Below are 19,326 nucleotides of genomic sequence, written 5' to 3' on the forward strand. Positions count from 1 at the left end.
ACGCGGGTGCACGGGGATTGCTGGGAAAGCGAACCGGCATCAAGGGTTATCTATCCAGGATGTGTCCTGTTACCCTTATCCTCAGAATGATCAGGGCTTAATTTCTTACCGAATATTTTCCATGTCGCTGGTCGACTGGGGGGGTAGGTAGGTAGGTAGCTGGCGGCATGTGACCAGGAGTAGCCATTCGCAAAGAGGTACGGTGGATGTGGTGTAAAGTAACGCGTGCGCAAAGGCCTGTCGCCTTCGTGCGCCCTTGTAGACGTGTGGCGGTGAGTGGGTGGGCTGTGGGGGCGACGTATCCTTAACCAGGGTGGCGCTTGACCACTGCTGGCGGTAAGGATCCGGGGTGGACGCCGCCCGGCCCTCGATGACGCCGATGTACCCCGGAGTCGGCTGGGCGAATGGCGGCGGACTCCCCAAGTTTAGCGCGGGAGCGAGGTTATTTTCACCGCCTTGTTTTGCCGCAGATAAAAACAAGCGACGGCGAATTTCGTTTGCGTCGTCCGTTTTGTGTGGCGGCGCCGGTGTGATCGGGGCCGCCGGTGTGCGGGCGGCGTTGTGCTGTGGGGCTCGGGGTTTTTCCCGCGAGAGCCGCCGGAATTCCAGATTTGTTGCGCCGGCGGTCGTGGTTTCTGTACGCGCGGAGGGATAACGGTAATTATGATCGTGATGAAGCACTGCTGGGTTTCACGGACTCAGGCTGCGGTAGTTTCACATTTGGGGGTGGGGGGACGATGTTGCTGCTATTGCGTGTGATCCCAGTTGAGTAATTTGCAGGGTGATTTTTTTAATTTGGCAAACTTGGACCGTGAAGCCGGTACGCAGTGGCCTACTACTCTTTAAGAACGATGTCACGGGACCTTTTAACGTTCCGCTGTGAATGAAGCAGACGGCACGTAGTGGTTGTAGGAGTAAATTTACGGGCAATGCACACAACTGTGGTAATCACCAGGGCGGCCCGCCTGAATCAAGCCACGCACCTTTGCGACGAGCGGCGGCGAACGCGGCTACCCCGAGGCCGCATCACCGCCCCCTGGATGACGAGCGGTCTCCAGGAGCTCTGTGGCACTGGCGTTGTTTGTCCAGCCCGGTTTTTCGCAGAAGAAATAATAATACACGAATTCGCCTAATTGGACGCTCCAGCTGCAGCGGCACGGTGTTGTGTTTCTCCGCTGCGTTTGTCGCTGGTTATTTTTCCCCATTGTAAACGGACCGCGTGCTTTTGTTTGCCTCGGCTGTTACATCTGTTGGGCATGCTGGGGTTTAATGAGGATCCGGCGGATTAGCCGGTGCTCTTGCTGGGCCTAATGAGCCTGCGTGGCACCAGTCGTGCCTCAGATTGAGTGCACGGAAGCTCCGTGCCCATTTTGCGTAAATGCACATTGTCGATTGTCCCCGTTTGAAAGCGATCGAAAGCTACGCGGCTCCCTGTGTCGGGCCAGTTGGAATATCGCAGTGATTATTCAGCAGTTTTGCAATTGAACCCTGAGTCCCACGGAGAAGGGGGTCAGGGCAGTCTAGGGAGATAGGAGCTACAGCAAGACCCAGGCAGGGGGCCCTAGAAATCAGCGGAAGTTCTTGGTATCCCACGCATTTCTCATTGCTAGTGCGGTCGCGATGTGTCGGGAGATGCGTTGATCAACGCACGCATTCGCATGCCATGCATAATTCAGGCTCCAACAAAACTGAAAGAAAAAAAATCCGGCAAAATCGGTCGTTCCTCGAGAATAAGACGAGGCTTCCGCGGATTTTTTTGTTCCTGCAATCTGTCTTGCAAGTGAGGAGTCACGTGAGCAAGCGGCTGGTGCTTTGGCTTTGCAGCCGGAGAGCGGGCGGGCGGGCGGGCGAGAGCGAATAAGAGAGAGAGAGAGCAAATGAGAGAGGGAGCGCGAGTGAGAACGCAAGAAAAGTGCGAGCGAGCGGGAGAGCGAGAGAAATAGCAGGGCAGGAGCAAGCGCGCACGCGCGTGTGAGATGCAGCGAGGGAGGAGTGAGCGAACGAGCGAGCGAGCACACAGGGACCGCGGGTGGGCGAGCGGATGGACGGGCGGACGCCACTGAGCGTGCTCCATCCTCCATTGTCCGGCGCGTCGCGGCACCGAACCTCGCCGCGGCCTCCCTCTGCGCGCCCACAATTTCCACGCTCGCCGGCGCGCGCCGTGCCGCGTCTGGGTGGACCTTAGTCGCCGGGGTCACGACGCCCCTCCGCTAATTCGTCGAGTGGACGTTCGCAAGCTGCCCGCCCGCCCGCCCGCGCGCGTGTGCGGCGGCGGCAGCGGCGGCGGCGGCTATTTGTCCGCGGCGCTGAGCTCGCGCTGCCGCGGTCGTCTCGGGAGTGGCGGCGGATCGATTGGCCCTGTGGCCCGAGACTCGGTGCCGGTGCCGGAGCGGCGGTAGTTGTGGCGTGGCTCCGGGCTGGCTCAGTGCCGACGGGGGAGGGCGGGGGCGGGTGCAGGGATCGTTGCATTTGCCGCGCGTATGTGCGTTCCCAGCCGCGGGTAAAAGGATTGGCCGACAGCGGAGTGCACGTGCGGGCGAGCAGTGGGTGTACATTTAGGATCGTAGGCATGTGAGGGTACAGGCGCACAGGGCTGGGAGTCATTGGTGGACGGCTGCAGCGGCAGGTCTGAGCGCAGGCGAGCGGATGGGTGCAGGCGCAGGTGTGGGAGAGGTGACCTAAAACTAGAGGGAGGTGTTGGCACAGGTGAATGTACAGGTGAAGCAGCCAGGTAGGAGGGCTAGTTCAGGTGGGCGGACGAAGGCACGGTGCCCCCACCTGCGCCGCCGCAGCCGGCGTCCCGGCCCCGTCGCACCTGCGGGCCCTCCCATGCCGGAGTGGAGCGCCGTGCTCATGTTGAGGTTCTTCGCCAACCGCAAGTCGGTGCCGCACAGGAAGGACGCGGGCGGCCTGCGCGGCTCCCGTGGACTCGGCGGCAGTTCCGCCTCGGTGGATTCGGACCACGACCCCCCAGAGTGCCGCCAGGTAACGTGACGGAGGAGTGGGGGGGGGGGCAGACGGTGGGGGCAGGGGGGGGCCTGTCGTCAGGCTTCGATTTCTCACCGGATATTTTTAACCGGTCGCTGATGGACTGACTGGGATAGGTGTCACGTGACTACTCGTAGCCAGAGGGCATAACGGGAGGCGAACTGGATTTGGCGTGCTGGGTGTGAATATATTTGACGAGGTCGCCGGACCGAGCGTAGGGATGTTGCGCATCGCTGGACGCTCGCTGGCGCCAGGTGGTGGCGGGCTCTTGACGACACCAATTCGGTCAGATCATTACCGTGGCCTCGCCCAACAATTCATCACGAGGCAGGTTTCTCGTTGCGGTCCAGAGGGGACTCAACGTTCAGGATAGACTCGGGTCTCGGATTATCTGACGTGTGGAGACCGGAACCTTTTTTCTTCTCCGTGCGCCGAACAGGCCATCATGCAGCGAGCGTGCTGGAAGGCAGACTGTTATCGATCTCTCCTTGTTACTAATCATCTTCACCACCACGAGCCATGGTTTACCCACTGCTGGATGAAGACCTCCCGATGCCCGTTGCCGCACGTATCACGATCCGTGGCGCGCCCGCTCACGCGGTGCCGCTTATTGCGGACGCCCTCGTCCGGCGAGGTTTCACCCTCGCCCGTCGGCCATCGCTCCCTTCCGAGGCACGGAGCCGTCCTGCCACGGGGCCCACCAAAGTCACCGTGATGTCACCGCGATGTCACCACGATGTCACCACGAGGCCCACCGATGTCACCGCGATGTCACCACGATGTCATCGCGATGTCACCACGAGGCCCACCGATGTCACCGCATTGTCACCACGATGTCACCGCGATGTCACCACGAGGCCCACCGATGTCACCGCGATGTCACCGCATTGTCACTGCGATGTCACCACGAGGCCCACCGATGTCACCGCATTGTCACCACGATGTCACCACGATGTCACCACGAGGCCCACCGATGTCACCGCATTGTCACCACGATGTCACCACGATGTCATCGCGATGTCACCACGAGGCCCACCGATGTCACCGCGATGTCACCACGATGTCACCACGATGTCATCGCGATGTCATCACGAGGCCCACCGATGTCACCGCGATGTCACCGACTTGCGTTTGTTCCCCGATTTGTGCGTTTTCCTCTTCCTGTCCTCTCATTCGGCGGAATGTGCAAACGTGCAGCTCTCTCCACACTTCTGGTTTGCGCGCTCGTCAGCTTTCGTTCCGTGTTTCCGATCCCTGTCGTGTCACGGCAGTGTGCCCTCGCACCGACCCCCCCCCCCCATTCGGAGGCCCCTCATCCAGCAGCGGCTTGCCGAAAGGGGACGTCACTTCCGATGAGTGTCCGCGCGGATTGTCCGCGCTCTAAACGGGAGCGCATTGAGAAGCGCGGCGATAACGGTGGCGCGCAGCATCGCCCTTTGTTAATGAACGATTGAACGGCGATGGATTCCAAACGTTTCCTGTCGATTGCCTCTCGTATTCCTTCCACGAAGCGTTCCGAGGAAGGCTCCGAGAGGATTAACCGCACGGCATCCGATATTTGCTTTCATCCGCTCCACTAGCCCCCGCCGTGTGTTTTTGCAAATCTGTATCGGCTCTGCTCTCCTGCCCCCGCGCTCTGTGCAAGGTCTTTCCCCGTGGCGGATTCGAGCTGCCGAGTTACGCCGTGGCAGCCGGGTGCCGACTCGTGTACAGGCGTTACCGTTGCGTCGGTTTGTTGGTTTGTTTCGGTCTCTCGAAACTCGCGATTTGACGGCATCGGGCAGCGCGTGGAGTCACAAGCGACATTGTGACTCCACATAATGATATAACGTGACCCTCTGCATCACTCGCAATCCCCTACTTTCACTGCGGCTCACATTTTAACAAATACATTTTCCTCAATCCAGTCCCTCGGGCCCTGGATCTCGACGATTCGATTAATTTGCAAAAAAAAAGGGGACGGAATTGTTTTTGCTGCCTGGTCCAACTGCGTGAACTACGGGAATCGAGCAGGCGGCGTTTGGGGACGCTGGTGACGTCATCGACCTTTCGACCGTGACCCCGCGAGGTGACGTCATCGACCTTTCGACCGTGACCCCGCGAGGTGACGTCGCTCGGCGGGGCCATCTTCCCGCCGCTCACAGCGACGGCGTCCGCCGTCTGACGAGTCGTGAATCTTCCGAAGGCAGCCGCTCGTACAAAGGGGCCCAGTGTGCCCGGGCGCGTCGCAGCGATCAGCTCGGGCAGATCCTGGCCGCGAGATGCAGCCGCCGGTGCCAGCTCTTGCGTCTGGTGGCGGGGGGGGGAGGGGGAACTTTCACATCGTGCTGGCGTCAGCGGTGTCTTTTTTTTTTTACAGGCGATGATGCCTTTGGCCCTGGTACAAATTCGTCGCTTCCAGCAATGGCGCTCGAGAACAGGCAACGTAAATTTATCTTGCGTGGGCGCCGAATCGGGTGTCCTGGCGCGGTGACAACACCGCCCCGGCGATGTCACACGCGTCTTGTTAGGCTCACACTGTGCCGCTTGTTGTGCCCATGGCTTGGAGAATCATAGCGGTCGATGGTGGAGGCAGAGGTGGTGCCACAACTCTCCCCCCCTCCTCCTCCTCCGTGATTATATTTCTCTTCAGCAATGTCCACGGCTGTGGACACTGCTGACGCTTGGACGGCGGTGGTCGGAGTAGGAGAAGGGGAAAGAGTTGAATAAAAACCGGCGAGACGGAATGAGCGAGCGAGCGAGCGACAGGGGAGGGAGGGAGGGAGAGATGATTCCTTGCTGCCTGGCTGCTCGCTGCGGTTGCCTGGCAACGCGAGGCTGTGCGAGGGGAGCGAGCGAGGGAGGGAGGCGCACAATGGCCGTGGCGCTACGTGACCAGAGAAGGAATCTCCACAAAATATGGCCGAGCGACCCCGGGCATCGTGCGCTGCCTCCCTCTAACCCGCGGCTCGGCGTGTGCCGGCGCCCCGTGGCGCGTTTAACGGTCGGGTCGCCGATGTCGGGGAGGAACCGTATCGGCTTCATCGCCCGGGCGACGGCGCTGCGGTGCGTTCCCACGTGACCCGTACGACCGACAGCTGTAATTCATAATCCCCCGAGAACAAAGCGGCAGCAGCAGCGGCAGCGGCAGCAGCAGCAGCAGCAGCGTGTCAGCACTGTCTGGTGCAGCGCTCGCAGTCCGCACGGTGGCGGCGCCATTCACGCGTTCGGTGTCGGTGCAGTTTGCAGGGCTTTGCTCGGTTGCTTTGCCGATTTCTGTTTCAGAAGCGACCTGGCCACGAATGATAGCTCAACGAGCTGGCTTGTCATGTAAACGCATGTTGATTCTAAATGAGGAGGGAAAAATGCACTCGACTTCGGGGAGAGAGAAAGTGCAAACTCCAAAATGTACAGGCGTTCGGGACGGTATGAAACCCACCACCACCTCCTGTGTATACCAGGCGAGGTAGTGAACATCTCGCCACCGCGGCGTCCTCCCATAGCTGAACACACGCACAACGTGACTGGCCTTGGCCAAAATATCCACAGTTATATTCAATGGAGGATTACACAAAGCAGGAACGTCGCCCACCCCTTCTGCACACACCTGACAGGACCCTCATGAAAATAAAGAGACTTAACGAGGCCTTACTGGGTAAACGAGCGTGCGTAGCGATAATAATCGTAACTGGCATGCCGCGTGGAGTTGTTTGGCTGCCCTGCAGCATCCAGCGCGCGGATAAATCCTTCACGAGAAAAATGGGCCATTGATTGTGCGTGGGGCAATTAAAATAAATTAGTGGGGCAATGAATCACGGAGCGATCGCGCGGAAGTTCGCACACCTGAACCGCAAGCTCGGGGACCTGGGTTCGATTCCAGGGTGACGGCTAACTTCAGTGGCGAGTGATACCTGGACCGGTCCAGTGTGCGCGTGCCCTCTTCGCCAATGCCGCACTGCAACAACGCCTGGGCCCCCTCTGTCCGGCCCATGGACCCTAGCGGCGCAGTTGCACCGCCTGCACACTCGGCAGCTACGCCAATGTCCATAAAAGCGCTGAGAGCGTGACGGGTTTGCTTTTCATTCTTGTTGCCGTATGCCCCTGTACCGTTCCCGTTTCTCTGCAATGTGCACCGATGCCCAATTAATTGAGGCCGATATTGGCACGTTAAATATTGATTGATTGAAACTCACATTGACACCTATGGACTGCTGTTGAGACGCGTAGACTCGCATCGACTGGGTTGTCCTCAAGTCTAGACTCGCATATCAACCCATAAGGGATCCTCGGATGATGCTGCTGCTGATGCACTGGGGGACAAGCACGAATAACAAACAACATGGGCCAATAACAAACAACATGGGCCAATAACACTGCGGCTTTAAAGGAAATGTATATAATCAATCTAGATTTCATCTTGATTTGAAGATTTTGTGACTGCAAGGATCCATACTCTTTGGTTATTTCGGTGAAGTAATCGCGTAGTAGGTATAATTTATTTTATTTGATACCTACATGTTTCGGGCAATTTCCCCTATTTTATAGAACACAAGTTGAAAACCCAGAGAGACAGGATGGATGGAGACTGCACTTGTTTACATTATGGGGGCCTGATGAGAATTAAATTAAAACAATGTTTACCGATCATTCGTTTTGAAAGTGGTCTCTGTCGCAGCAACATATAAAGCCATCGATAGAGCAATACATAGAAACCTATCGTCTCGCATAGAAACCCATAGAGAGTGGGATCACGTGGTTGGCGTGGGCCCTAGTGCAAGGAATGCAATGGCCACCCCTTGTCCCCCCCCCCCTCTTCGTAGCTCCTGCAGGCGCAGTTGCACTCCCTGCACACCCGATAGTCACGGCACTGGCAAATGCGTTTAGCCTGCTGCTGCCATTGTGTGTGCACGGACGGGAGGGAGAGGGGGGAGGGAGAGCGCGGAGGGAGATGGGGGAGGGAGGAAGGGGAGGGAGAGAGGGGAGGGAGAGGGGGGAGGGAGGAAGGGGAGGGGGGAGATGGGAGAGGAGGAAGGGGAGGGAGAGGAGGAAGGGGAGGGAGAGGGGGGAGGGGAGGGAGAGGAGGGAGAGGGGGAGAGGGGGGGGAGGAGGGAGAGGGGGGAGAGGGGGGAGAGGAGGGAGAGGGGGGAGAGGAGGGAGAGGGGGGAGAGGGGGGAGAGGGGGGAGAGGGGGGAGAGGAGGAAGGGGAGGAAGGGGAGAGGAGGAAGGGGAGAGAGGGGAGAGGAGGAAGGGGAGAGAGGGGAGAGAGGGGAGAGGAGGGAGAGGAGGAAGGGGAGGGAGAGGAGGGGGAGGGGCGTGTGTGCCCTTGCCCTACTGGGCGTTTGCGTGCGCTGCCCGTGCCGGAATCTGTAATTATTATTACTTGATGGCACCTGGGAGAACTAAACCCAGGCTAGGCCTCCACACGCACGCAGTCCACACGCAGCGTGGGTTTTGACAGCGGTGTCTCGATGTGACTGCAGCCTAAGATGCTGTGTACAGAAACAGTCGGGGCGATATTCACTTATAGAGAGAGAGAGGCTGTCAGTCACAGGCACAGGAGAAGATGAAGGGCTGAAGTCCTGGACTTGAACAGAGGCAGGGGGTCGGCAGCACAGATGGCTGGGGGGAGGGGAGTTCCAGACAAATGTGTGTGTTCCTGTGTTCCCGTGTGTGTGTGGTGTTGTGTTCCCGTGTGTGTGTGTTCTCGTGTGTGTGTGTGTTCCCGTGTGTGTGTGTTCTTGTGTTCCCCTGTGTGTGTTCCCATGTGTGTGTGTTCTTGTGTTCCCGTGTGTGTGTTCCCATGTGTGTGTGTTCCTGTGTTCTCATGTGTGTGCGTATTCCTGTATTGCTAGGTGTGTATTTTAGGAGCGGTGGCGCAGTGGTTGGCCCGATGCGCGACAAACAGGTGTGACCTGAGTGGCGAGTGATATCAGAACTCGTCCTGGGCTTTCCCCTTGTTCAGCAACTTGAGATGATAAGATGGCACAGTGTGCAAACATCAGCAATGGGTGGGGACAAGGGTGGCAGGGCTTGGTGCTAGCCGTCACGCACCCTTGTGTGTGTGACGGCTAGCACCAGGCCCTTGTGTGTGTGTGTGACGGCTAGCAGCTTGTGTGTGTGTGTGACGGCTAGCACCAAGCCCTTGTGTGTGTGTGTGAGGGCTAGCACCAGGCCCTTGTGTGTGTGTGACGGCTAGCACCAAGCCCTTGTGTGTGTGACGGCTAGCACCAGGCCCTTGTGTGTGTGACGGCTAGCACCAGGCCCTTGTGTGTGTGACGGCTAGCACCAAGCCCTTGTGTGTGTGTGACAGCTAGCACCAAGCCCTTGTGTGTGTGACGGCTAGCACCAGGCCCTTGTGTGTGTGACGGCTAGCACCAGGCCCTTGTGTGTGTGACAGCTAGCACCAGGCCCTTGTGTGTGTGTGTGACAGCTAGCACCAGGCCCTTGTGTGTGTGACGGCTAGCACCAGGCCCTTGTGTGTGTGAGGGCTAGCACCAGGCCCTTGTGTGTGTGTGACGGCTAGCACCAAGCCCTTGTGTGTGTGACAGCTAGCACCAGGCCCTTGTGTGTGTGTGACAGCTAGCACCAGGCCCTTGTGTGTGCCACTCCAGCCTTGACAGGTGCTTGCTAACAGCCATTGCTCTGACTGTGTCTCTGTGGTTACACGGAGGATGTTTGGGATTTCTGTACGTGTGTGTGTGTGAGCGCACACGCGCGTTTGGTGCACGTGCGTTGCGCTTGACCGGCTGCCTTGGGTGACCGTGTCAAATCAGATGTTCACACCTCGGGACTTGCGTTGGCGGTGTCAAAACGAATGAGAAGTGACAGCGAGAAAATCTCATTTCTGTTCTGCGGCCGCGGTGTCAGCTCATAGCGTAACGCAGCTCGGTATTCATCCGCGCTTCGCTCGTTCACTATCGCGTTCAATGATTCGTGATTGATTTTTTTATGAGGCCAGGCCACTTTAATGATCTGCCCAAAATTTAACTTCCTGGATTTATTTTTACGTCCTGGAACTTATCCTGGAGTTGCTTGGTGCCGTTTCAAGCGAAACGTCACGTATCTCACACTTCGATAAATTTGGTTGTGAGAATTGTTCAGAAAACTTATCGGCAGTGGGTGAGTGAGTGTCTGGGTTAGTGGCTAAGTGAGTGAGTGTTAGTGAGTGAGTTGGTGGGTGAGTGGATAAGTGAGTTAGTGGGTGTGTGAGTGTGTGTGTGAGTGAGCTGAAACAGTAATAATCGGCGCGTTATTAAACGCTTGTACGCAGCGTGACGATTTAAACCATGTTAGATGTTGGAGGGGTTTCTAACAAAACAAATTGATCGGATAATTACATGGCCTAACCCAAAGTCCGTATCGCGAGCGCATGTCAGCAGGTTGATCCTTCACCTCCCGTCCCCCCCGTGCCCTTCAAGTTAACTCCGCTGCCCAGAACGTTCAAAAGTTAACGCGCGATGCATCGCACGTGCGCCGTGTTTCACGGATGTAGCAATGCGTTGTGAATGAAACCGCGTGTTGTACATCCCACCTCATCTCTCGACGGTGTACAGACATAGAGGCCCATAGACTCGCTTTAGAGGCACTTTGACTCGCACAGAGAACCGTAGATTCACGAAGAGAAACCCGTACAAAGATGCAGTGTGGATGCGCACGTTGTGTGAGGTGTGAGCGCCTCGCAATATGCTGCTGTTTCTGTCGCTGCTGCTGCTGTCACTGCAGAGCTCTGGAGGGCAGGAGCACGACGTGGGCAGTGTGATGAGCTTCAGCAGTACCTGTTCGTTACCGCGGCAACCGGCGAGCCACCTGGGTACCAAGGTAACGGAGGACGTCAGAGTTCAGGTTTCTGCCTTCTCCACTGCCCTCTTTCACTCTGTGCCGAGTCTGTTTACTACACACGACCCTGATAACCGCAAACACCTATCCGCACACCTTCTCACCCGCGCTTCCTTGTAACTTCTGTGGCTTAATGGTTAGCAGCGCCGCTGGTATTGCGATCTCGAGGCCGCCGGTTCGATTCCTTCCTTCTCCTGGAGCGGCAGTTGAAGCGATGGGGCAAGTTTCTTAAATCCCCACCGCTGCCCCCGCCGCCAACCCAGCAGCAGTGTAAATGGGCTCCCCCCACAGTTGACCTGTGATTGGCCGCTCACGTACAGCGGGGCGAAGTGGCGGGTACGCCCCTCGTCTCTTCCGGCACGACTGGCTAAAAGTGGAAGAGTAGACCAACAACGCCCTCTCGGGCGGGACGTCGGCAACCTGCGGCTCCGGGCTCGGCGCGCGGCTCTTTCGGGACTGCTGCTTCGTGCCGTTATTCACCACGCGCGTTGCGGCTCTCGATACGTTGAGATTTTTTTTGTTTACCGGATTCGAACAAAAACGGCTTTTCTTGTTACTTTGGTTGCCGACCCCTGGCTGCTCTAAGAGTTGGCGCTCGCGGAGGCCCCTTCCGCCAGCAGTGGTGCGAGCGAGAAATTGCAGGGCTGTGCCTTTAGCTTCACCTTATATCCGCACTCTGCGTAATTGCATGCTTCATCCAGCTTTGGATTCCCAGAAGGCCTATACGCTATTATTATTATTACTACTACTGCTACGCTTGTTTACCCAGGAAAGCCTCACCTTACCGGAGTTTCCTGCGAAATTATCGCAGGAAGGGGGCGATGTTTTACTGTGCCTGCTGTGTGTGTGATCCCAATTGAGGAATTGGCGGTGTAATTTAAAACATTTGGTCACATGGACCGTGATGTCGGCACACAACGGCCGACTCTTGCGAATTACGTCACGTGGCCCTTGACGGTTAAATCACGCCCGCAGCATTAACCAGGGTGGCCGTTAAATCACGCCCGCAGAATTAACCAGGGTGGCCGATAAATCACGCCCGCAGAATTAACCAGGGTGGCCGCCAGAATTGAACCGCGAACCTCTGCAGCCAGCGGCGAACGCGCTCCCGCGGAGCCCACGTCAGTCACCAAACACACGTACACGCACACGTACACGTACACGCACACGTACACGTACACGCACACGCATGTTACAGCTATTTCATATTTTTCTGAACCGTGATGACCTTGCCAATGCAAAGCCACTCGGCCTAAACTAACGCTTCAAACTGCACGTCTCGTCACCACTCGTCAATGCCGAACCTTGCAACCGCTGAGCTCATAGTCAGCCCTTGACAACCGCTGAGCTCATAGTCGGCATGCTTGGCTACTGAGCAATTATTCCCTCTTTTCATATCATCTCATTAATAATTAATAATACGTAGTAATGCGGCGGATTACATGTTTTGCAACCAAAAAGTTCCGTGCGTTATTGAATGTATTGCCAAATGGAATGTGTACGCGTGTGTGTGCTCGTAAACGGTGGTGTGTATTAGCCATGATAATTCACTCACGGTGGAGATTCGCAAGAGTAGGCCATTGTGTGTCGGCATCACTGTCAAGATTTGCCTCATTGGGGAAATGACAGCAACTGACTCAATTGGGATTGCACGTATCGGAGCGATCATCATCTCACTCCCTCCTCCCCTACTGGCAGACGAATGCCCATTCACAGGCCAAGTGCCGAGTCACCTTGTGCCCCACAGTGACAGCTGCCTCTGGGGGGGTGCCCTTCTAAATCCCGTACATATGCAAATATATGATTCTGACTAAAACTGAATATACATTTCGTCTCGTCCATCGTCGGCGGTTCGATGCGGCTCACAGCGACGCCGCCTCCTCCGTTCATTTTCTGAGCGCTGCTGCTTCTCGCCCGTCTTTGTCTCCCCCACGGCGTGCGGTCCCGTCTGCATTTTGCCCCGGCCCCCGCACCGTTGAGGTTCAGCCGTTTTGTACACGCAAAGGTGCAGCCACATTGTCAGTGCATTACTGGAGGAGGAGGAGGAGGAAGTGATCAGTAGACCACACTTCTCCACGCTGGCCTGTGCAGGTTGCTGAAGGCGATGTGGCATAGTGTAGCACAACAAAGGATTGTTTTGGAAAGGCCTTCTCTTCTCAAGCCACTGGCATCCCTCGCATTCCTGCCCACACCGCCCCTTCTGTGCCGCTCATCCGGGCTTAACTCGAGGTGTAACGAGATTGCGTGCATTCCGGGTGATTTGGTCGTAGGAGCCATTGTATTGTTCACCGTAATTGGGGCCGCGTGCGTGAAGCGTTCGGGGGTGGGTGGGCAGGGGGTTAGCGGTGGTGAGGAAAGGAGGCGGCGGAATCGGCGGCATTCACCGCATGCACCGGCTTGTCGCTCGCTGTGCCGCCAAGCCGGTTTAAGAGTCTCCTCCTTCCGTGCTCGTTGGCCGCCCGGCATCGGAACACGTGACCCGATCCACATGGGCGTACCTTCGCATAGAATCCGTTTCTCTGCGTAACACAATGCTAGCATTTCTGAAGCATCCCATCAGCCGCCCTGCACGGCCTTCCGTCTGCGAGTGTGCATAATCGCAGCAGCATTATCTCGTGTTCTTGCGTGTGATGGCAGCAATTTGTTCAGGAGCTAAATGCCATTGTCGAGGTTTGTTGGTCACGAGAGTGCTTCAGGAGAGAGAAACTTCGTGCAGTTTTACCCCATTCATTAAAAGAGTGCAGACCCCACAGTGGCTTACCGTATAGTCCAGCAGTATTAATTCAAACATAAGCAATACTTGGTTTTGACATGGTGTCTCATCATCAGGCCTCAGGCTTGCTTGTTTCAATACTGGCGAAATGCTAATCTATGGGTCCTAGATACTGTATGTCGTAATCAGTCCAGAGGTTTGCTTGTATATATCAGCCACGTGTGCGGGACATGGTATATCTGCCCCTGTTATTTGTGGACACCTCTATATAGAATCTGGCCAAGTGGTTCAGCGATAGAGCGGGCAGGTCACGAATCCAGTGGGTTACGAGTTCATTTTCTGGTCGAGATTTGATTCGGTCCATCATCCAATAAATCCCTATGGAGGTCGAGAAAATGAGAACCACTTTGTATGAAAGTCAACAGCGATTGCCCTATTGACAGACTCGCCCTGCCCCCCGCCAGAGGAATGTGTAATTGCCACGAGTGGTTCTTATAAAGTTGTAAACGGGACATTTAAGCACCAATGCCTCTACGCTCGTGCGAGCAGGAAGCGACGTTGACATTGACCGGTCGTAGCAACCACGGCTGGGTGTGCGTTGATCGTGACGTCGCGCGTGCCACGGCCGCTGCCGCTGGGGGTGCCCTAGGTGGAGATGGTCTACTCGCTGCTGTCCATGCTGGGCACGCACGACAAGGACGACATGTCGCGCACGCTGCTCGCCATGAGCAGCTCGCAGGACAGCTGCATCGCCATGCGACAGTCGGGCTGCCTGCCGCTGCTCATCCAGCTGCTGCACGGCAACAACAAGGACTCGTCGCTGCTCGGCGCCGCCAAGGGCAACCGGGAGGCGCGGGCGCGCGCCAGCGCGGCGCTCCACAACATTGTGCACTCGCAGCCCGACGACAAGCGCGGCCACCGTGAGATGCGCGTCCTCCACCTGCTCGAGCAGATCCGCGCCTACTGCGAGGCGTGCTGGGAGTGGCAGGACGGCAGGGAGGCCGCCGGCGGCGGCGCCGCAGCGTCCGCCATCGCCGCCGACGTCTCGTCCGTCGGCAGTAAGGAGGGAGGCTGCGCCTTCGCACCACCGCCGCACCACCGCACCACCGTCACGACAGGCAACCGGGGGGCACAGACTCTCCGGTTGCCTGGGTGGAAAACGAGCCGTGTGCTGGCCCAGTCCTGGCCAGCTGGCTCAAGAAATCTAAACACGTTAGTTTGTATTCATATTCTTAGCTCTTTCGGTAAAGTCACGTTGAAGGGAAACAATAAAATAATAAAATATATATAAAACAAAAAAATTCTCACGTTTCGACCATAACACAAACGGTCGTCATCAGGTGTGTCGGTTCGCATTAATTTATTTAATTTTAAACGGTGTATTTATTTATAAAAAAAACGTCAGCGCCACGCGCAGCGATTCCGTTGCAGTTGTACGTCCGCAGTTGTGTCGTGGGACCAAGTGTCGTGGTGCAATGCAGTGTTCATGGGGTCGGGGCACCGTCGCTTAGAGACCTGGGTTTGAATCTAGGCGACCGCCTGCGATAACACCGGGTTGTCAAATCGCAGCGAGTTCACTCGAGAGAGATCTTCATATGCGCCTCTCGCTGCGGGCCCTCAAGGGGCGGCGCTCGGGGTGCTGGGGAACAAGGTCTCGGTCTAGTGGCCGAACGCCGACAGCGGCGTGGTGCCGACGAGATTTCCCGACGAGCCAGATGTGCCGCCTGACTGCGTGCCACATCTGCCGCGGGCACCCCCGCATGTTTTGCTGTCAGAACAAAGTGGCCCCTCCACCCCTCGGGCACCACGCTCATTTGTCCGACGTTCTCCCCCCCCCCCCCCCTCCACTGTGTGCTGCCCCCGGCACCGTGCGATGACAGAGCCGTCGCCGGTGGAGAATCAGATCGGGCCGGCGATCTGCGTGCTCATGAAGCTCTCGTTCGACGAAGACCACAGACACGCCATGAACGAGCTCGGTGAGGGCAGCACCGCACCGGGTGGCAGCTGTCGTGGTGACGCGAGTGAGGAGTGCGCCAGTCGGAGTGAGCTAGTCAGAGCGCGTGGGTGGGTGGGTGTGTGGGCGAATGAGAGCGGGTGGGTGGGTGGGTGGTTAAGTGAGCTGGTGAGCAAGTGAGTGAGCAAATGTATGAATCAGGAGTGTGCATGTTGGTGAGCGACAGTGAGTGGAGGGGATCAGGTGTGTGAGTGAGCGGCTGAGCAGGCGAGTGAGTGAGCGAGCGAGCGAGTGAATGTATGAATCAGGAGTGTGCATGTTGGTGAGCGACAGTGAGTGGAGGGGATCAGGTGTGTGAGTGAGTGTGCGAGCAGGTGGGCGAGCGGGTGATTGAGTCGGAGAGTAACTATACACGCTGGCGCTCCCTTGCAGGTGGACTGCAGGCGATAGCCGAGCTGCTGCAGGCTGACTGCGAGATGTTTGCGATGACGAGCGACCAGTACAACGTCACGTTGCGGCGCTACGCCGGCATGGCGCTCACCAACCTGACGTTCGGTGACGTCGCCAACAAGGTGCGTGCCGCTGCCGCCCGGCCCGTTGTGCCGCCGCGGAGACCGGGGAGGGCTCGCCGGTGGCAAGGATCCGAGTCATCGTTGTCATCGGCCGTGATCAAGCACCGAGTGTAGAATTGATTGGTGCGCGTTGGTGAAAGGAGGGGGGGGCACCCAGAACCGGTTCAGAAATTACTCGCCACTGAGGTTAGCCAAGACTGGAGAACATCGTCACAATTCTGGCAACTGCCTGATGATGATGGTTGTTGCAACTACTGGCGAAATGTCCGCACCTGACATTCTCAATGCGTGTCGATCGCTCTCCAACGCAGCGGTGGTGCTGCTTTGAAGCAATAATAAATTGGCCGCGTTTGTTCACGAGACAATTGCACTGTCAGGTGGAGGAAGGGTGCACGACCCACACATTTTACGCGACCACCTGACCCAAAAATGATTTGTAATGCTGGGCAAGAAAGCCTACGCATGTTGAAGGTCGTAGGCAATTACCAGTCGTGTGCTTGTATCAGAAGTTGCCCTAATTTTCCGCCCCCCCCTCCCCCATCAGTGTAAGGCAAGCACATATTGCTTATATCAAAATTGTGCTTCTACAAAGTCAGCAGTTTCCTGTTCAAATGGTGCTCGTCTTTATGTTTAAAGCCCTGCAGAGCCAGTGGTGGAAGTTGCAAATTCCCATGGCGGGAGTGGTGGCAGGGGGGGCGGTGCGAGTCTGACCATCGGACAGCCACTGGTGACTTCTACCACAAAGTGGTGCTTCTTTTATCAACCCTGGAGGGATGATGATGGGCCGAGTCAACCCCACCCCCGACCAGGATTTTGACTCTGAACCTTCCTATGGCGAGCCTCGACCGCTGAGAGACGCCCCTGTGCTCATACCAGGGCGTGCTCTTGGCCATCGTGTACAGCGTGAGGACTGTTTATAAAAGCTGACTGAAGCTAATTTGTGGAACGACTGCTGACTGCCCTATACAATAAACATATCCCCTGCCTACGTGTGTGGCCTGGCGTGTGGTGTGGCGTGTGCGTCACATGTGCGTGACGTGTGCGTGACGTGTGGCCTGGCTGGTGCGTGGCGTGCTGCTTGCTGTGTTCGTACGCAGGCCACGCTGTGCTCGATGCGGGGCTGCATGCGTGGCATGGTGGCCCAGCTGAAGGCTGACAGCGAGGATCTCCGACAGGTAAGAACACGGCGACAGTAATTGTCACGATTTGTGTCCGCTAAAACCTGCTAACCCGTGGTGGCTCACCACAGGGAAGGGTAGTGGAGTCGAGGATGCTAATGTAATGGGAAAAGAGATAGGAACAGCTAAGGGAAGAGAACGAATGGTGGGAAATGAGAGGAAAATTGCGGAAAAAGAAGGGAGAAACGGGAGCCAAAGGATCAGGCGAGATGAAGAGAGGGAGGAGGGAACATGAGGGCCTCGACGCTGCTGCACGGAAGAGCGGCGTTTGCTTAACACGGCGGGTGGAGGGCACGGGGGGGAGGGATTCGGCGTGGGGTGGCTGGCCGCAAGCTCGGGGCTCTAACCGCCGGCCGTGCTGCGCGTGCCGCAGGTGATCGCCAGCGTCCTGCGCAACCTCTCGTGGCGAGCGGACGTCACGAGTAAGAAGATCCTGCGGGAGGTGGGCAGCGTCTCGGCCCTCACCAAGTGCGCCCTGGAGGTGAAGAAGGTAAGCGGCAGATTTAGCTTCACAATTCATAATTGGATTTCTTCATCGCATATGGTATTGGCCGAAGGCAGGCGTTGCTGTGTCTCACAGAGGGATATAATAGAGGTTTTTAGATCGCGTAAATATATAAATGTGTCATTAAAACCTGCCACCACCCGACAGCACGCCTTGTGTTGGAGAGCCAAGCCACAACATTTACAATCCGAGTACGACGTTTCGCAAGTAATTACAACCGGCTTCATCAGGCGATCGCCAGATTTGCGGAGAAGTCCACCTGTTTGGTTCCTTATATAGAGGTGTAGATGTGGGGACCACGCTTCTTCGCTCTTGTGCAAAGTGGGGGGGCGGGATTACTGAGGCGACGTACATTATGCATGTGCATTATGCGAGCCCTTTGAACTTGTCCTTCCTGTCCATTGTGTGTATTAAAATAGCCGTACCAAAGGCAATCCCTATTGAGGTATGGTGCTCTGTATAGGCATGCATTTGAATAATTTATTATTTGATGATTCGCTTCCACGCAGCACGAAGACGGTAGCTATCCGAACGGTTAAAATTATTTGTATTCTTTCAATTTCGATAGATTCTCTAATTAGTCTTGGCCAGTAGTAGCTAGTTTTGCACAGAACTTCAACATTATCAAAATCAATTGTGTCCTTGTTGGCACGCTTGTTCTGCTACTGCTGATAGTTGTTTTTGGGAATATTTAATTTTTCTCTGATGGCAAAGTGTCGCTCGTCCACTCGCCCAACCCACTTACCTGGATCGTTCACTCACTAAACCACCCGCCCACATCATTCATCTATTCGCCCACCCACTCACCCTCTCGCTCACCAACTCAATCATTATATATATGCTGATGATGTGATGATGGTGATGGTGGGGCGGGCGTACGGGTTTCACAGGAGTCGACGCTCAAGAGCGTGCTGAGCGCCCTCTGGAACCTGTCGGCTCACTGCACGGAGAACAAGGCGGACATCTGCGCGGTGGTGGGCGCGCTGGGCTTCCTCGTGGACACGCTGGCCTACCGCAGCCAGACCAACACGCTCGCCATCATCGAGAGCGGTGGCGGCATCTTGCGCAACGTCTCCAGCCTCATCGCCACCAACGAGGACTACAGGTGAGCGCCGACAATTCTACGCGTGTGTGAGCGTGTGTGAGCGTGCGTGAGCGTGCGGGAGCGTGCGTGAGCGTGCGTGCGCGAGCGTGCGCGAGCGAGCATGGGTGTGTGTGAGCGTGTGGGAGCGTGCGCATTTACTTGGAGCGGCAGTGGAGCGGTTAGCGCGCTGCACGACAAACAAGGTGAGCCGAGTTCGATTCCCGCTTACGGCCAAACACCAGTGACGATTATTTGAATCGGCCCTGGGCCTCTCCAAGGTCGACTCGGCATCAAATGAGTATCTGGTGCGGTGTGTTAACATCGCCACGAGGGGGACAAAGGCGGCCAGGCGTGGTGCTGGCCACCCACCCCCTCGTGTGCCGTGCCGGCCTTCATTGGTGCTTGCTCACAGCGCTTGCCCCAATAGTCTGTTAAAGGCTATACGGGGGATCTTTATCTTTAGTTTTTAATATTTTATTGAGGGTGGGAGGGTTTGGCGATGCTGCTGCCGCTGAGT

At 56.7% G+C, this 19,326-nt stretch overlaps 1 protein-coding gene across 5 annotated transcripts in view; it reads left to right on the forward strand.

Moving 5' to 3' along the window:
* The window catches only part of APC2 (APC regulator of Wnt signaling pathway 2), an 86,568-nt gene that overhangs the window by 58,347 nt on the left and 8,895 nt on the right, over positions 1–19,326 (forward strand). For 2 of the 5 annotated variants that reach the window (XM_032974010.2, XM_032974008.2), the window contains 7 exons: positions 10,690–10,809; positions 14,166–14,574; positions 15,397–15,492; positions 15,903–16,042; positions 17,140–17,217; positions 17,594–17,710; positions 18,616–18,830. In XM_032974010.2, the coding sequence (XP_032829901.2) occupies positions 10,690–10,809; positions 14,166–14,574; positions 15,397–15,492; positions 15,903–16,042; positions 17,140–17,217; positions 17,594–17,710; positions 18,616–18,830 (1,175 nt within the window). Of the gene's footprint in view, positions 1–1,839; positions 2,986–10,689; positions 10,810–14,165; positions 14,575–15,396; positions 15,493–15,902; positions 16,043–17,139; positions 17,218–17,593; positions 17,711–18,615; positions 18,831–19,326 lie in introns of those variants that run through there. The other 3 variants (XM_032974012.2, XM_032974016.2, XM_032974009.2) reach the window with 3 other exon arrangements.

The sequence above is a fragment of the Petromyzon marinus genome, chromosome 52 (assembly GCF_048934315.1).
Source record: "Petromyzon marinus isolate PM22_M1 ecotype Great Lakes invasive population chromosome 52, UKy_Petmar_22M1.pri1.0, whole genome shotgun sequence".
Classification (NCBI taxonomy): Eukaryota; Metazoa; Chordata; class Hyperoartia; order Petromyzontiformes; family Petromyzontidae; genus Petromyzon; species Petromyzon marinus.